Below are 18,685 nucleotides of genomic sequence, written 5' to 3'. Positions count from 1 at the left end.
GACTGGGATTGGTTTTGGGACTCCTCAGCTTTCTGAGAGGCCCCCTTTTCTTTGTCCTTGTCCTTCCCACTGGAGTCCTTAGGGGACACCCAGTGGGAGACCCACTTGTCAGCCAACCTAGCCAGCGTAAATGGGTCCAAAATGTTCTGGTTAGCAACATACTGACGCAGCTCTGGTGAACAGGCTTCCGAAAAATGCTCAAAGAACAAGAGGTGCGACAATTCAACAAACGTTTTCACTTTGTAACCATCAATCCACCCCATCATGTTCATGTGCGCCGCACTCACCCAGTCAACCCAAGACACATTCTCTCGTTTATTAAAATCCCTGAACCGTTTAAGATATTGGGTAGGCGTTTTGCCAAACTTGGCGATTAAAGCAGACTTCATGCATTCATACGGACCCCTTTCTTCCACACTCAGCTTCAGAATACAGTCATATCCAGTTTGAGGCACCCTGCTTAACAAACACTTAGCCCAATCTCCCTTATCAACATCGTGAATTGCACACGCCATTTAAAACGCTTCAATCCATTGGAGGATATCAGAACCCTCCGCATACACACCAACCAAATTTTTCATAAACTTGGTTGCTGGGGACCTGACACTCAACTGGTTTTGCTGAAGTCTCCACTCAAGCTTTCTCTAGCTGGATTCGCTGACATTCAGTGTCCTGGTTCTTGAGTTCAAGGTCCTTATCTTTTAGCTTAAGATCCCGGTTCTTGAGCTCCACTTGCTGTGCCAACTCCTCTTTCTTAAGCTCAGCCTCTAGTTCCAACTTGCGATATTCAAAGGCTAACTTCATCCTCAATAACTCAAGCTCTAAAGAATTGCTGGGGTTCGGAACAGAGGCAGCCGGAATGGTGACATTCCCAGAATCAGCTTCAGCGACAACCCCTGGGGTAGAGTCCTCGTTGGTTGCATCCCCCCCTTCAAGAGTTTCACAATCAATCTGGTAGTCCACCAGGGCAGCTATCAGCTCCGCCCTAGACTTATCCACAAAGTCTAATTCCCTGGCTGCACAAGCACACTGGAGAGCCTCTAAGCTCATCCAAGTTAATTTACCATTCGCAATAGCTTCCATTGCTTGTAATGTAGTTATCTCGTACACGACTAAACCTTAATTTAACAAATTGCAAGTATCTTTCGTAAGTGGCACGGTTATACACAGTCTTAAAACCATAAGCATCCCACCGCTGCCACCAGCTGTAAAGACCTGAGGGGGGGGGATCTTCACTTCCGCTCTCTATATGGTAGAGGGGAGGCACAGAGACCCCTGCCAAGATTCTCTATTATGGTAACGTAGTCGAGTAATCAAGGCCTAGCTTCTCGGGAGGTGATGCAAGCTGGTTCTTAAATACAGTGTAGTCCCCAAGCCCCCACGAAGGAATGTCCACACACTGTATCAGTTAAAACACAGTCTTTATATAATTAATATTCAAAGTCATATACACGATCACGATAACTCACTTTGTGCTCCGAAAATCGACAATGGTAAATATGTACAGTTCTAAAGTGGTACAACTAACGTTACTCGATCTTATTAAAGTGCATACGGTCAGAATGACACACAGATCAAAATAAAGAGGAAACCAGCAGTAGAGAGAGGAAGGAAATCAGGATGGTTGAGCAATAGGCAGAGTACTGGTAACTACCGTTAAACACAGCTCTGTGTGGAGATCCCCCCCCCCACCTGGGCAACCTGTAGAAGATACAAGCCCAGTCCGTATATTGTTCACCCTTAGACTTCCCAATAGTTCTGCAACCCCAAAGTACCTTGGTGTTGTAGCGTTCCGCGTTGGGGAAATCGACAACCCTTCTTGAGTGTCCTCCCTTACGGGCAGGAGTCACGGGTCGAACGTCCGACGGAGAACAGGTGGAGCTACGACGGTGAAGTGGCCACGTAGGTCCTATCGGTGCTCGTTAATGGGGAAGCGTAAACGTCCTGCAAGGAAGAGGCGTGCAGGGCACCTCGGTGTCGATAGTTCTGGACCGCAAAGAGTTGAACAACTGTGGCCCAGCAAGGGTGTCGAGTCCTCGGCATCTCTGTGGTCTTTGGGTGGTGGGAATCCCACCGGTGGATGCTCCTCGGCACGTCGACGGTCAGGCCTTCTCCAGCAGGATACAGCAGCGACGATGCGGACGAGAGCGTCCTTGGATCAATGAAGTTCTTAGGCAACGGGAGCACGGCGGCTCCGGTCGGCGACGGCAGCCGGCGACAGTGGCGGACAACAGTCCGGCGCTTCTGCTGGAGTTCCGCAGCAATCCCTGTATCGGGTCGGCAGCCTGTCGAAGGTCTGTCTACCAGGGAGCTTAGCCAAAGAACAGCTGTGCACTATGTTCCCTCGTAGCTCGGGAAGAGAGCGCTTTACCAGGTCCTCCCTGGGTCAGTTCTTGAAGCATAGCAGCTTTCAGATTGCAAAGGAGAGCAACAACAATTCTTCTCGTCCAGCAGGGGTCAAGGTTAAGCTTCACTCCAGTTACTCGTCGTAGTGGACTTCAGCTTCGGAACACGATTCCTAGCAGTGACAGGTCCCCAGATATACTGTTGATCTCCCATTCATTCCGCTGGGTCGCACTCAAGCATCCAATCACAACTACGGGCATTTATGCAGGCAGGCAACCAATCAGGTACACGAGGTATTCGGCCCATTCACTTCTCTCCAGACACTCACAACAAGTTAAGTGTATTAGGACAAGTACCGAGCCATTCAACACTCCAAGCTGCATTCATACCGGTTTCGGGCAGGGCTGTTTCAACCATTGTGTCAAACACCAGATAATAGACAGTCACAACATAGAATGTATATTCGTCACACACTCCATTCACCCAGGTCCCACCCACAACATATGGTCATTGAGAAGGCTCCAGCCAGTCTAGTCGGCACTTCCCCACACTACCATATACGGAACTTCCACCCCAAAGCCAGTCAGGGGGAAGGGACAGAGGCAGGGCTTCCTGGGACTTCGGGAAGATCAGGGTAACAGGTGATGGAAGGCAAGAGGCCATGGGGTCCATTTTGTCTCCATCAGGAATCTACAGATTCCAATGACAGGGCCTGGGCATCCCAAAATGGAGGACGCTCAGGGCACCAGTCATTTCAGCACGGAGCTGCCACCAGCCCGTACCCTCCTCTGTGTGTCACACACAGGTGCCCAAAAACATTCACTAGGGGCACAGGGTTGTACCCCTACCCATGGGTGCCATAAGGGTATCCCATGGGTCTGTTCACCAAACCAAAAGAGACAGCTGCACCGCCAGGAGTCCCACACGAACTCCTGCGTGGAAAACACGACAGAACACATGATAAAAAGCAGTAAAGGACAAGGATACGTAGGCCCTGTCCCTCTGATGCATTTCCAGCATCACACTCCCCACAAGCGCAGGGTATGCACGCAATACAAACGCGAAAAAAGCAAGAACGAACTGTGAAACGTTGTCATTGGGCACCACCATAGGCACCTCTAAAGAGAAAGTCAGTAAGAAAAGAATCGGGGTACTGCTCTGGCAGGCTTGTGGTGTTGTTGCAGCTCCGGCAGTGTGTTTTTGATCGCAAAAATATTGATTCCGTTCATCAGCTTCCGCCGTGTGTGCCTTGCTGGGGAAACGGGGGCCGCTGCTTCGGTCCGTGATAGTGGCACAATACTGTCTTCATCTTGGTTGCGTCGCGTCCTGGTTGCCGTGTGTATGGCTGCCTCTCTAGAGATGATGAACTGAATCGTTATTTTTGCGATCAAAAACAAACTGCCGGAGGGCCAACACCACCACAAGCCTGCGAGAATTAGACAGCTTGCAAGATTTGCCAAATATATCAAGAGGAGGCTTTATGCCCCATGTTCCTCCCCAACAGCCCTGAAGCTAACGAAGCAAAAGGTGTGCAACCAGAGGAGATCCATGAAGATATAATTTCCTCATTGAATTTAATTCTTCTTATACAATCACTGGTCCTGAGGAAGACAATCCTAGCCAGCAGATCGTCGAAACCGGTCGACCTCGCTAGGCGTGAGCCTTCTCATGTCTAAGAGACGTCCAGAAAAGAATAACAGGACACTCAGCACAAAGAAAAGTTTGTTTATTATCACATCGTGATTTTTAGTTTTCAAAGCTGTTGTACTCTGCTTAGCAGAGCCCAATTGCAACACCTTCATCAGAGAAAGGTAATTAGCCCAAGGCTACAATCGTGCTAGCTGGTCATTAAAATAGAGACAACAAATCCAGGAGCATATTAAATGAGATACAATATAATTAAAATTTGAATCTCAGAAGACAACCAGACCTTTTTTTTAACCTTCCCTGATTTTTAAACAGTGCGGATTGACCTATGTAGAATCAATTGCGGAGAATTTATCAGCCGTGCCTCCAAAGAAATCCCTGTTGAAACAACAACAGATAACCATAAAGGGATTGGATCAGTCCCAATAGGGACAGCCTGTGTGTATGAAAAAGCCAACCAACAAACGATCTATACAAATCGTCTTCACATTATTCTCCAAAACCATTTTTTGTGTTAAAGCGTGAATCTTTAACGTTTGGAAAGTAACTAGGACAACTGGTCCGAATTCAATAAGCCCTTGGTGTGCTTCCAACTCTTCTTTTCACCATCTCTAATTTAGTCTCAGTCTACTTAAAAGACCGCTTCTTAGGTTCAACATTGAATGAGGCTCCCTCTGTGCAATATAGCCGTGTACACTCTTGAGTTGGTCTTTTTTTTTTTACCCTTCCCCTGCAGGACTTTTAGTTTTCGTATCATGATAGAGTTTATCGCTTTTGTCCCCAATACTTTGAGTCTACCACATTCTCCAGATTTGCTCTGGACGAACCAGATGTAAGCTCATGTTTTGGGAAGATCTCTTCTAAGCCTTCTCTCATCACTGCTGGATTTAGGATTCAATACTTCCTTTTCCATACGGTCAATGACGTGTGCTCTCACGTCCTCAATGCTCTGATCATTGAGTTTGAGCACAATCGTGCGCTCACATCCTCAATGCTCTTACCATTGAGTTTGAGCACAATCTGTCCATTTGTTCTGTATAAATGTGAACCCATCGGTTTTATCTTTTACTTCTTACCATCCCTTTATGTCCCATCCTACATCTTGAGGCATTCTCAGTTGTTCAATCCTTTTCTTATTGCGTCTCTCCTTGTCCCTTGGGACCTTAGAGATTACATCTCTCTCATTTTTCTCTGAGCCTCTGACGTTGATTCCTTACGCAGGGCTATTATATCCTGTTGCTGCCTTGAGCTCCCATAGTGGGTACAGCCTGTCACTCTTCTTACTATCGCCGTCTGCTTCAGGTGCGGTGGGTGGCGTGGAAGGCTCCTCACCCCCCTCTGTGCATACATTAAGTATTTGATCACTAGGAGGCGGATCCTCTCTCTCCTCCTGATATATATTTTTTTAGCACTAGCTCGCTAGTCGCTTGTCTAACTTTTTTCTTGTATGTGCAGCTTGCAAATATGTCGTCATACGCTGCAGAATTGCCTTCAATTGCTATCCTTCTTGTGGTCATGACATGCACTTTTCTCGTCTGCGGTTAAGTGTAGGTGCTTGTTTTCAGAAATGTATAAGTGGAATAATATCCTCCATTTTTGACACATCACTCTGACTGTCTATACTCCGTTTACTCATTGCAAATTTCAACATTACTTATTTAATGAAAAAAATAATATGAGCGTGCACCAATCGTTGCAGGCTCCAAACCCTCTACCATATTTTTTACTTTAATCTGCTAAAAAACACCATCACTGCAAGTTCATTTTAAATACATGCTTAGTTCCTCAAACTCTCGCATTCTCCTTTTTGCATTTATCAACTTTGTCTATTATTTTGTCACCATTACACAAAACAAAGCAGACAAACATACTCGGCCGGCCACATATATCCGTCGTCACCCTTAAGACTGTCACGTCTACCCAGTCTCCTCCCAGGTCCGCTTCTAACAGACGTCCCGGATCCACATCCTGTTCTATGCCTCCCGCTTCCACATTGGCCACACGGTTCGTCTCTCGAACACCCTGCAATCATCGTCAGCCTTCATTCAAACTGCGACCTTTCTTGTACTGGCACTTACCTTGGCTTTTCTGTTGCAAACAACGCTGGTCTACAAGAACACGGAATCACGTGCATTGCGTGCAACGTCATGGTAACAAAAGAGGAAAAACATAGTGCATCAGATCACGTGTCTCTACGCCGACGGCTGTTTTCCTTCACTACGCGGTTCACCTGACGCGATTCCGCGTTCCCAAATCTGAGTCACAGGACCTCTGTACGCCGTTAAAAGAACGAAGGAAACATTCAACAAAAGCTTCACAGCTACTTCATCTCTTGAGTGCTGTACGGCGTTTTGTTACCACGTTTTGGAACTTTGGCTTATTTGACCTCGGAACTCTTTTGGAATGAACTGCCTAAACCCTGATACACTTGTTTTTGGAACTCTGGCTTACTCGACCACGGAACTTTTTTGGATTACATTTCTCTGTCTTGTTGTCGAGGTGATTCCTGGTTATTGACCTCGGACTGTTAATTGGATTACTTCACCTTCCCCTTTGATTACCCTGCTCGACTCAGGTACCCTTCCATCCCGAGTGCCTTCAGCGACCCTTCCTTCTTCCCCTATCCCTTCAAAGCATTCTGGCCATCAGACTTGGGTAAGCCTGCACACGTTAATCCTTTTACGCTGCTTGGTCATTTGTTTCTGTTGTCTGACCTAATCCATTATTGCCTTACAGTGGTCAGGGGGTCCTTCCGGCGTTCCTGGTTCCGGCCTTCAGCACTCAACACCTGTGGCCTCAAAGATTTCACTGGTAGTGTTTATTTTCTATCAGTGTGGTACTTGGGGACGGAGGTCCTGTTAATCTGCACGACCATCAAGCACAACAGAACAAAGACTCACTCTGCCCCTAAAAACACTCCTACGGAGTTTCAACAGCCCTCATTAGATTAGTCTTTAATCGAAACCCGTCTCCTATGTCATCCACTACGGGATTTTAGGTGCTGTTCCTTCTGTTACGTTCTTTAAAACGCAGGCACCTAGGCATACTTTCTTATCATGGCCTCTCCTTGCGATACTTTAATTGCTTGGCCTCTCAAGTCAATTTTACTCATATTTAACGCTCATCATTTCTCAAGTTACGCCATCCCCACCTCCCTCCGTTACTTATTTTCCCTTTATCGTTCTCTTTACCCACTGCCAATTCACTCAATTTTGCCATCTCACACAATTTTTACTCACCATTAGTGTTTTTTCAACTTCCGACTCTCGGGATTGCACGCCTGCTCAGTAGCCTCTTCCAACCTTCCGTTCGTTCAGCTTCCTGTAAAGGCCAGGAGGGGATTCCGTGGAAACCGGTGGACCTGTCTCACCCTAGCTTGTACAAGACTCACTTGATTCTAAGTTGCTATCTAAAGGGAGCTTCACATCCTTTCACCCGAATGGCAGAGGTTGTGTGATCTTGCCGGGACCCCAAAAGCTTACTTCTCTCGATGGGTTTATCTAACCATCAAATCTCGGCTACCACGTGAACTAGGGGTTCTCCCAGCCCTTTAAGATAGGTTAGCAATACCCTAGAGATGGATGGTGGATACAGAATGTATTCAAACATCAATAATAGAAACAACTTACAGTAGTTGGCAAAAGAACTGTTTTAATATCAATTATGTAAAACAGGGAGTACAACGGACATCAACAGACGTCCCTCATCACGATCTCTCTCGAGACTTCTCAAAGCATTTCATAAAAATTATATTCTTATAGTAAGAAATCATCATAGGTGACATTAAAACAGGGATTACTAACGTCATCCTACAAAAATGTAATAGCGAGTGTGATAGGGCATAAGAGGATCATATAGGTATACAATCCATACTCGTTTAGGGCAGTGGAACAATGTAATTTGCTTCTTAACGTCAGGTGGGCAACTAAGCCCTTCCCCAGAATATGTCACTATGAACGTCACTTATATGACATCTAATTGGCTACACAACTATAGGACCCTTGATCATGCGGCCCCTTATCATTGGTAGGCTTCTAACCTCCATCAGTACTTTCCCACCTACCCTTCCCACCTACGTTAGCAGCACACAGGCTGAGAGTCCAGGTGCCAATGAGCTAGTCTTAACCATAGCTTTGCACCAATTAACATATCCATCCATCATCACCTCATTGGTCCGCTGTCAATTAGGCCTTTGAACTCGGCCTTGAGAGTGTTCCTTGTTCTGGGGAATTCATTCAGGGGACTGAAGGCACGCTCTGCCTTTGTGCGTAGGTGTGACCATCATGCTCGTCCAACTTCTTCTCCCCACGTGACTGAAGACCACGAAATCGATCAGTGTATTAAAATACTATTCTTTAATAGACCTCGGACGTCTTCCGTTTTTGTCCATGCTTTCTGAACAGGAACTTCGTTCTTTCACACGATTTTTATCCAATGTCGGCTCACCCCAGTCCGATATGGCCTTGGTTTCTTGGTTCATCCAACCTTGCCTTTCTGAGATTCACCTGTAATTCACTTGTTTTCTAACTGCGACAAAATGAAAAAAGCAGCCTTCTATTGCTCAGTACTGCTACTGTACGTAGTGGAACCATCCATCCTTTACGGACTCCAATATATAAGTACATGTTGGTGCATGCCGCACTCCATTTACTATAAAGCTAGCCTTAAGAATACTTGGTCTGTTTGCGTTTCTTTGCATGTGTACACATGTAAAATGAATTGATGTCTTCAACGTTTCTGTAACATAAGCCTCTTCATCTTGAGCCCAAAATGTCACTCATCTTCCATACTTTCTTGATGCCTTATATATATTGTCTGCATTCTCTGGTCTCTGCATCTCTTCTCTATACGTCAGCTTTGCTCTGTATGACGTCAACACCATTCATTTGCTCTGCTTCTTCAGGGATTTTATTCAAATGGCCATCATAGTGTCTCATATGCAAGTATGGTTTTCTCAATGGGAACCTTGCTTCCCAGATTCTCCCAGATATTGGTATTTCTACTGGTACTGCACGTGTCTCACAATCGGACATCCAACATATAGGTGCTGTGGGCGAGATGATTGAGGTGGGGGTACTTAGCTCCTTCTCTACACGACCATGAGGATTTAGTCAACTTGATAAAAAGAGCAAACGCCTCATGCTGCTGGACCGGACGGCCTATCAAATAATGGTCCTAAAAGAAAACCCAGAGCAATGGGCTACACTGATGGGGTTGATTCTAGAAAATGTATTGGCCACACTAACGTTCCTTCATGGAAAACTGCAACCGTGATACCAATATTCAAGAGTGGCAATAAAGACGATGCAAACAACTACCACCCTATTGCCCCGCTAGATGTGATGGGAAAAATCCATGCCACACTACTGCTAAAAAGACTGAATGCTTGGTCACATAGTGCACGGGGACAGGATTCGTTCCAGACAGGAGACAACCCCTACAATCTTTCTTCTCTCCCTTTTGAAAAACAGTTCTGAGAACGAACAGTAAAATCCACCTAGCATTTGTTGACCTAGCAAAGCATTTGACAGTATAAACAGGCAACACCTAAAGGGGTAAATTGACCTCTTGGAACTGTCCCGAGGACCTGGTCGACCAATTGATGATACTCCGTATGATTGAACATGGGTGGCCTACTAACGGAAGAAATACCAACAGGTTGGGGAGTGAAACAAGGCTACCCTCTGGCTCCAGCTCTTTTCAAGTTATATCTCTCCGACCTGGGTGCATTTATGGAGGAAACCAGGGACCTGATTCACAGAAGGTTTTCCTATGGGATTGCCCCATTATAAAACACTTCTGTGAATCTGGCACCAGGTGTTTTGCATGAAGAATAGGTGGAATAAAAGTGTGCTGCCTATTGTACGTGGACGACTTTGTCTTGCTAGACCATACTGCAATAGGCCTACAATGGCATCTTAATATATTGTCAGAATATGCACGTGAAAACGAACTGCAAATGAACACAGGCAAAACAAAAAGATCTTAAAAGGTAAAGGCGGCTATAAGAAACAGACGTTCAACTGGCAGCTAGGTGCTCTACCGATCGAAAGGGTGGAACGTTTTAAGTACTTGGGGCTGAGAATCTGCAAAAAGTAAAGTTGAAGCTCACAACCAGTTAGCCTTAAAAGGAAAAAAAATAAATAAATCACACTGCTGGATAATCAAACATTCAAACTGAAACGTACGTTTGTTCGATATTCAATGCTTCCACTGGTGGATCTCTACAGGGCTAAGGTTGTGCTCCTTGTGCCCACTTTGATATGCGGGGCAGACGCGCCATTATGGCTTCGGAAAAGACACTGGGCAATCCAGTAGCATTCTTGAATAGGGTTCTGAGTATCCCAAGATCAGTGCCAATCCAGATCATCAAAAGGGAACTGGGGTTATCCCAATTGGAAATAATGGCTGAGTGGAAATCATTTACCTTCTTTGGGAAATGCATGAAAGAGGCTTCTCCTCCAATCTTAGCCCTAATAACAGCAGACACTGAAAATCCTTCTGGAAGCTTATCGGTAAGGTGGAACTCCGCATGTAGAGACTCATTAGAGTAGTGTGGCGTTTCAATCGTGAATTTGTGGTCTAACCCCTGTAAGTCTATCGAACAAAATAAGAAGTTTAGGAAACAACCCAGAATATTGGAGGAAATTCCCGGACCCTCACTACAAGTCCCAATTCATGAGGATGAGATTTAACTTTAAGAAAATGGAGGTCATATTGGTTAGATCCAAGTTTATCTCCAAAAATGTGGTATGCAGATTCTGCAATGTTAAATGTTGATGTTAAAGGATATTTATACTGCCCACTATCTTAAAGAAAGGGTGGTAGGTTAGGGTGTGTAGTAGGACAAGGTTTGGAGAAAGGGAGCTGTGATATGCTGTTGGCAGCTTCAGTTCGGTTAACACCGTTCGCTGAGCTTTTTGGTGTGGTATCCAGTCGGAGTCCGTCATGTGCTGTTGTATAAGGCTCTGTGTTGTGTGTTTGTTGTTGCAGTGTGGTGAAGTGTGTGCGGGTTGCTGTGGTTTAAGGAGGTATGGTTGTGTTTAATTAGGGTTTGAGAGGTGTTTGAGGAGGGTGAGGCTTTAGGTTTGTTATTAGCATTCTTGTCTGGACACTCATGGAAAACACTCATGTTGTGTGTCTTTCGAGGTTTAGACGAGATTTATTCCTTACAATGATCTAGTTTCAGCATTGCAAGGCCGTCTCTCATCCCTCTGTCCATATGATGCATTAGTTAGTCTCTACAATTCGTCTTTTTTCTTACTCGGGCCAGCCCCTACATCCCAGTCTGCGCCTGATGCAAGCTGGTCCCCGCGGATCTATCTAGTTGTGACTTATGCCCATACCAATAGCTCTGTCTGAGTGTGATGCGGTACAGTTTTGTCCTTACCAGGATGTCTTGATTGACGCAGGTTAATCACCATACCTACTTCTCAGATGATTTTGTTGTGCGTGTTGGGTTGTTACGAAGTCAGTACATCCCCAAGAATACTGCAAGAGTATCGTGTATGTCGGTTTAGTGCATTCCGTCTTCTACTTGCTAGCTTGGGTGACGGTTTCTTGGTGAGTTGATAGTGGTCACATTTGGCTGGCGGGTTGGCTTAAATGAAGGGTTGGTTTGAGGATGGTTGTCTTGTGAGTGTGAGGTAGTAGTTGGATCATGTGGATGCACAGTTGGGTTAGGGTTTACACAAGGTTCATGTGGTCATGTCTGTCAGGGAGATGCTTGGTAGTGGGTGAGGTTGATAGTTGTGCCCGTTTGCGTCAGCCTTGTTAGCTATTGTTCTGTGCGGATTGGGTTGTTGCTCAATTCCGCCTAGCATGGTCTTTGTTCTTGCGGGTGGTCCCCATCTCTGTCGGTTCTAGGTATTATCTGTGTCATCAGGGGTTCTGTTAAATGGTTTGATCTGCATTTTCGGTTTTATTGTTTGTTGTTTCCATCTGGTTGAGAGGTGAAAAAGAGCCAGGTTTTTAGTCGTTTTCTGAATTTTAGGTGGTCTTTGGTGTTTATTTGTTTTGGGAGGTTGTGTCACGCTCACCTGGTCTCCACGGGGGCGCCGCACAATGCTGCACGAGGGACATCCGCACGTGTCTTCTCTCAGGGGAGCGTTTGCCTAGAATGTTGAAACGAGATGTTAACCAGCCGTGAGGGGCGGGTTAGGCTCCCACCTCCCATGACCTCCTAGTGCCCCTCTCTGCTTAGGCCTCATCTTTGGTGTTTCAATGGAGGGTTCTCCGTCCAGCAACTGCATGCAGGGGCACAATATTGTTCCAGCCTCTCTTCTGGATCTAGTTGCTTCACTGATCCTGTGGGCTGTAGCGGAGTCTTAAATAACTTGACTCTATAGGTAAGTCTCTATGCCAATAGACTCTTGGTATAGTTTGCTTAAATGTCTTTTGTTGCCAAAGTTCTCACTATTGTTCTTTATTTCTCTACAGGTGCGGTTTAGGGTGAGTATTAGCGCGAGTGCGCGGCATCAAAATATGCAATAAATGGTTATTTTCCAGTGCGCGACTAACCTGCTGTTCTTTCTTTCCTGTTCTGCAGGTGCGGTGCAGCTCCGGAGCAGCGATCGCGTGAACCGCTTCAATGGAATTCAAGAAGAGTGCAGCCTCCGGTGAGTATTGGCTCTATGCGTGTGTTTCCTTTCTGCAGATGGGACGATCCGGAGAGCGGCTGAAGATAAGGCCTTTGGATGGATCGTTTCAGGTAAGGATTCAACCGCTGTTCTTGTTCTCTCTTCCTTTCCTTTCTTCATAGGCGCTGATGGTTCGTGGCTCCCAAGACAGGCGTGGCTGAAGATCGGGTAACTGGAGCTGAGCAGACACCGTGAGCGTTACGCTGCAGGAGTGCAGAATAACGCAAAGCATGTTCTGTCTGTAGGGCGTGGTTTATATAGCCCTGAACAAGTAGCCCCAGGTAAAGTAGTCCTTCCAGCCACACCCAAAGCTAGGCTGAATGGCTCAGTTCCTTCAGGCTAGGCTATGTGTAGTCCCATGCTGCTTACAACAAGATGGAATAATATGAGCCTGGCGCCAACGGCACCAGGACTGACTCCAGGAAGTCTTAAGGCAACCTTTTGGGACCTTAAAGGTCCCCATGGGTGCCAGTAACTGTGGTAGACTGGTCTGCTCCTGATGTCTGGGAGCATGCACCATGGCAGCACTCCCTCGCCCCCCCTCCGAATCGTAACTTCTAAGCTGAAGAATCTTAGAATTTGGGTTTCCTATTCATCCTTAACTAAAGAAAATTAAAAGAATAAGCCAATCCCCCTAATTTCTGATGGTCTGCTATCAAGTCCTGGATGTATGCTCATTCTCTCCATTTTAACTCAAGCTGCTTTTCTTTCCAGCTGCTTCTCCTCATGTTGCCCTTTTCAATCCATTTACTTTTCACCGGATTATCTGTTCTTCTCATCTTCGACTAATAACCAAGGTGTCATTTTGGATTCTTTCCTTATCCCATCTAATTTTTCCATCATATTTTTCCAATTACTCATTCTTGAAGTGTTCAACTTTAAAACATCCACAAGATGCTTTCCTTTCACACGTTCTGGGCTACCAATATTCTTACTTTCACCATTTCCCTGAGCATGTTTTGTCTTCTCCGAAAACCATCTTTTCCAGCTTCCTCCTTGCTCTTCCATTCTTCTCTAGCCATTCTTGGTTGGATTTCCTTTTCTGCCCATTTTCATGTATTCATGGACTGGCCCACTTGCTTTCTCCTGCTTGTTTCCTTTGGTGTTCTTCTCCACTTTGATTAGCTCATCCTTCCTGTGTTCATTCTCATGTCCGTTCTTTCACTGTTCTTGGGCTCAAAACCAGGAAGGCTCTTCCCTTCCTCTCTTCAACTACTGTGGCCAGGTGCCGTTCATCGGTTAAAACCCATCTGCTCTCTTCTTGAAATGTGTAAGATTTTGACTTCATGTTGATTACAATGGTTTTAATTTTTTTTTTCTTTTTTAGTAACTTATGTACAGCGCTTAGGCAGACTGGCGTTATAAATATGAATAAATAGTATATGAATACAAGGGAGAAGGGCAGGGGTAAGCGCTCTTTTTTTGACAGACACAAAACAGGGAATGGTAAGACATGTTAAACACCTGATGTTTGGATGTACTAGCATTGAACAGAACTGCAGCATGCGATCATTAGTCTGCTTTAAATACCTCAGTTCCGGATTTTCATTTTTGTCCTGAATTTCTAGCTTGATGCACTCTGTTGTGTTCCATGCCATAGCTTCTACGTCTAACACACTTGTGTTCCTCTTTCAGCACTTTCGCAGTGTGAAGACGTTCCTGAAAATGCACATTTTTGCTGAGTACTCTAGTATTTCACCTAGCACTGGTTTACAGAGATATCACCATTTCCTGAGCTGGTTATGTCGTCAGTGGATTCTTGTTTCATATTAATTTCTTTCCAAGCCAAAACACACTGCCTGGTGTGTCCATTTGACACTTGGTACCATACACCAATGTTCCACCAAGTGGGCGTCAACATGAGTGATCCCAGAATTCCTCTTTATTCCTTTTCATGCATTCTGGAAACCCTAGCAACAACCGATTGTTTTTCTACGATTGTCTTCCAAGTCACCACGATTGGTTGCTTGCTACTTAACTGAATCTTGCATATCACGGATTCCACTGATCTGGCAACTGAAGCAATGTCCTACATGCAGAACTATACTCGATACCTCTCAGTTTGTCCAGGTTCTGATTTCACAGTGTAATGGACACCACCAATGTGCCAATTTTCTCTGAATTTATTTTACCTGTTTTTGCTACAAACCTAGGCATGCCTGCAGTGGCTTCTGATGTGCTCATTCAGGACAAATAAGCTTATTTAGTGAAGAGTTTTATTGGTCCAATTACTTCACTATTTCAGCATTGTGTTTTTCTTAGATTGTCTCACACTACTCGTGACACGATAAATGATAGCTGTTGTGTGCTGCTTTTTTCACTACTCGAAAATAACCATTGATTTTGCTATGCACAATACAGCAAGCTCCCATATAGTTTTCTCCCTACTATTATGGTCACTTAGCCCGTCACCTCGGCTTGCTAGCTTTTCCTCTATGCTGCCAGGAACAAAGGCAGTGGTTACCAGTTTGTGCACGTAGAGCAGAAGTGCTGCCCACCTATGCACAGCATAAAAAAGGTGTTACGCTCACCTGGCTCCCACAGGGGCATCGGTCGGACACGGACAGCTGCGGTCTCCACCCACGTGATGCGTAGTGCAGCGATGACTGACTGGATCTGCCCTCCTAATCTGGTCTGCTTAACCCATAGAAATATTCTCCTGCAAGTGGAGAGATGGATTTAGCCACTTGTGGATTCAAGTGAAGGCACCCCCACAGTCCTCCCCAACTAATCACCTCCGAAATGCCCTCACAGCAATCTCACCTTATATTCTTGAAAGATGAGCTCTCCATCCTGCGTGGATTTGCAGGGGTGCGTCGATTCCAGTTACTTCACTGGTTTGAAGGCTCGGGAGAGTTCCGGAGAGTATGGACTCCGAGGTTCCTGGTGAGGACCAGTAAGTATTAAGTTCATAGAGTTCAATATGTCCGATGTTCACTCTTGTTCCCCCCCCCTTCCTTTCTTGTCTTGCAGCTGGCTCGTGAAAAGATGCTCTTGTGGCAGCCGGTGGCGCTCAGGTAAGAGTCTGTATTACCCGGCGCTGTCCGGTAAATGTTGCACGTGGAAAGCGTGTTGTTTTGTCTCTCTTTACAGATGCGGCACGTGAAAATATGGAGAGTCACAAAAGGATGCCTCTGGTGGTAAATCAGGTAAGTCTATGGTGGTACGAATTATATTTGTTGGTTCCCTCGGCTCACCTTGTGGTTTTCTTTTGTCTCCTAGGTGACAAAGTTCGGCGAAGGAATGATTGAGGCAGCGCCAACCCGAAGGATGCTGTGAAGACTGGTGAGTATGGCGCGGCGCTGCAGCTGGATGTGCGGCGCGTGCAGAATTTATGTTCTTTACAGGTCCGGAGACGAGATTGAACCAGAATCAGGTGTGGAATGGAAATAAATTTGTTTTCTAACCTTGTCCCTTTCTTTCCTCTTTGTTTTAGGAGCTCTGGATTCGAGGCGGGTGTGGCAGAAGACTGGATGCAGGCTGCAGGCTGCAGGCACGGTGAGCGTTACGCTGCTGGATGCAGAATAACGCGAAGCGTGTGTTGCTGGTCGGGCGTGGTTTAAATAGCTTCAAAAGTAGTCCCAGGTAAGAAGTCCCTAGAACCACACCCGAGTAAAAAAAAATAGTCCCTGTAGAAAAATAGTCCCTTTCAGGCTTCATGTTGGATTGGAGTCATTTGCAGCATGGTCTGCCTGAGGTAAGTAATGACTATGAGCCTGGCGCCTAAGGCGCCAGGACTGAACCCATATAGGCCCTAGCCGGGGCTGCTGAGGTTTTACTAAATGTCTAGATGCCTGCTCCCGGGGCTGATGGGCTTGGTCCGGATGCCTGGGGGTAGGCATCATGACAAAAGGATCAACTTCCCAAAGCCACTGCTGCAGCACCCATGAAAAACCTCACCACAATGAGGCAACCCACCATGAAATCCACACAAGTACCAGTGGAGTTGGCATGAACGGTCTAGGCACAGGCTCCCCAAGCCCTAGCAGTTAAACACCCAGAGCTCCACAATGGAAAGCCACCACCTTGAACGGGGACACTTACTGTGCTAAGGGCAGCGGACAGCTTCCGCACACTGGTGTTACTGCTCAGGTCCCTGAATGAGGTAGTCATCTCATTCTGATACAACTGTCACTTCTCAGCTACATTTTTCATCGCGTTTCAATACTGTTACACTGCAGAGGCCAAGAGGAGAGAGTCCAGGGACAGAAGAATGGACAGATTTATTTAGATTTAAGGCACAGATGGCAATTCTATGTGCAGGTGATGCTGCTAGTTCACAGGTGGCTCTCCACAAACTGTACACACATTTCCAACAGGACAGAGAGCAAGCATCAGGCAAAATAAGCGATTGAGAGAAACAAATTAAGCTTAGAAATATAAATGAAAACTCATACCTGCATGAATATTTCATACACCGTGGGCATCTATACTTTGCTTCTTCTGAGTTGCATGTCCCACAGCTGACAAAGTAAAAAAGAAAAAGAAATAAAATAAAGGGCAAAAGAATAGGTCGCTTACATTGTGCAAACGTTACCTGTCCAGACCCAATCATTTTTCATGGAATTACCATACATATAATATATTGAAATTAGTACTAGGGGTTTAATTAGCACTCACATTTGGCAGTTATGGTAGCTGAGGCACAAGCACATGAAGCGATGGACATAGGTTCAAAAAATGTGGACAAATGTACATCAAGGATTACAAAGCAGGTTCCTGAGTCAATGACTAAGCAAATGAGCCACATCCGTCCATTATTGTTTGTAGTTACCAACTAGCTAGAATATTGCAGGGCTCAAAATTAAGATTGGATAAGCAGGCACTAAAAGCAGCTCCTGGGTATCCAGCCATAACCAGTGACCAGGATCTACCACTGAAGAACGAGAAGAAAAGCGTTACACAGAATTGTGTCCATTATTTATGACCCTTTATGCTTTAAATGTCATGTAGATGTGTCTTAATGTTTATTTATAGATTGTCCCAAATGCAGAGTTAGATTCAAATAGGTGTGTTTGCTCGGCGTTAGTTGGACTGGAGAGCCAAAAATAGCTCATGGTAGCTGTTGGCATCAACATAACAAGGCTTGTATAGACTAAAAGCAAGAGCTAAATAGCTCCCAGCTCCCCTGAATTTCATAACTTTTATTGCTTCATTGTCAGTGGAGCTCTCACCTCCTCCCCCCTGCCAGTCTTCGCAAAACATTCCTTACCTCCATTATGTGTTGACTTACATAGCAGACTAAAGCGGTGACCCTCAATTATCTGTCTGAAATGTCCAGAACATCCCATTCTGACTGACAGGGGCCAAGGTCTTTAGGACTATACAGGATACCCACAAAGGATAAATAAAGTAATTAGCTTTCAGTATGCAATTATCTTCAGTCACAGACAGGGATCAGATAGGTATTTGTTGACCAGGAACAAAAAGCAACTCCTGGGTATCAGACATCCCCTGTTAGGCAGGAGCTACGTCCGGGGAACCAGGAGTCAGCCCACAATGCACAGCAAATATAACTTGAGCTCAAGATGCAACCTTTAACCGTTGTTAATTTGCATCTCATACAATGTGCTTTAAATGTCCACTTACTGCGTCCTTCCCAAAACGACAAAGTTAATATCACATAGCTGTATGTGTTTTGCACCACTTGCCCAAGAAGTTAAGTGTAGTTCCTGGTAGTTGTTGGTGTCTTTTCTAACCAGGCTCCCCTTAACTATAATCGGGAGTTAAATAGCTCTCAGCTCCTAGCAATTTTAAATCCTGAATCTATTTTTTAAATGTGTCCCAATTCATCTTTAACATTCTAAAACACTTAATTTAACATATACATGTTTGCATGGCGGCCTGTGGAGCCAAACGTAGCTCAAGGTAGCTGTTGGTTTGAAGCTAGCCAGGCTCTCTCTTAGGGCAGCAGCAGGAGCTAGCAACAAAGAGAGTAGTATGTGGTACCACTTAAAAGACAGAAGTTCCAGCAAGCAAACACTAGATAAAGCTTTGATTAACAGCTTTAGACCGCTTTGCAATACAAAGTAACCTTTACAGTAACGTAAACC

The 18,685-nt window shown here is 45.4% G+C and overlaps 1 protein-coding gene across 3 annotated transcripts in view; it reads right to left on the bottom strand.

Annotated features, from left to right (window-relative positions):
- The window catches only part of ZNHIT6 (zinc finger HIT-type containing 6), a 480,560-nt gene that overhangs the window by 428,402 nt on the left and 33,473 nt on the right, over positions 1 to 18,685 (bottom strand). For all 3 annotated transcript variants that reach the window (XM_069641693.1, XM_069641691.1, XM_069641690.1), the window contains exon 2: positions 17,030 to 17,095. In XM_069641693.1, the coding sequence (XP_069497794.1) occupies positions 17,030 to 17,095 (66 nt within the window). The remainder of the gene's footprint in view (positions 1 to 17,029; positions 17,096 to 18,685) is intronic.

Source organism: Ambystoma mexicanum, chromosome 1q, assembly GCF_040938575.1.
Source record: "Ambystoma mexicanum isolate Mex_15411 chromosome 1q, UKY_AmexF1_1, whole genome shotgun sequence".
NCBI lineage: Eukaryota > Metazoa > Chordata > Amphibia > Caudata > Ambystomatidae > Ambystoma > Ambystoma mexicanum.
This window is presented reverse-complemented; position numbering and strand designations above follow the sequence as displayed.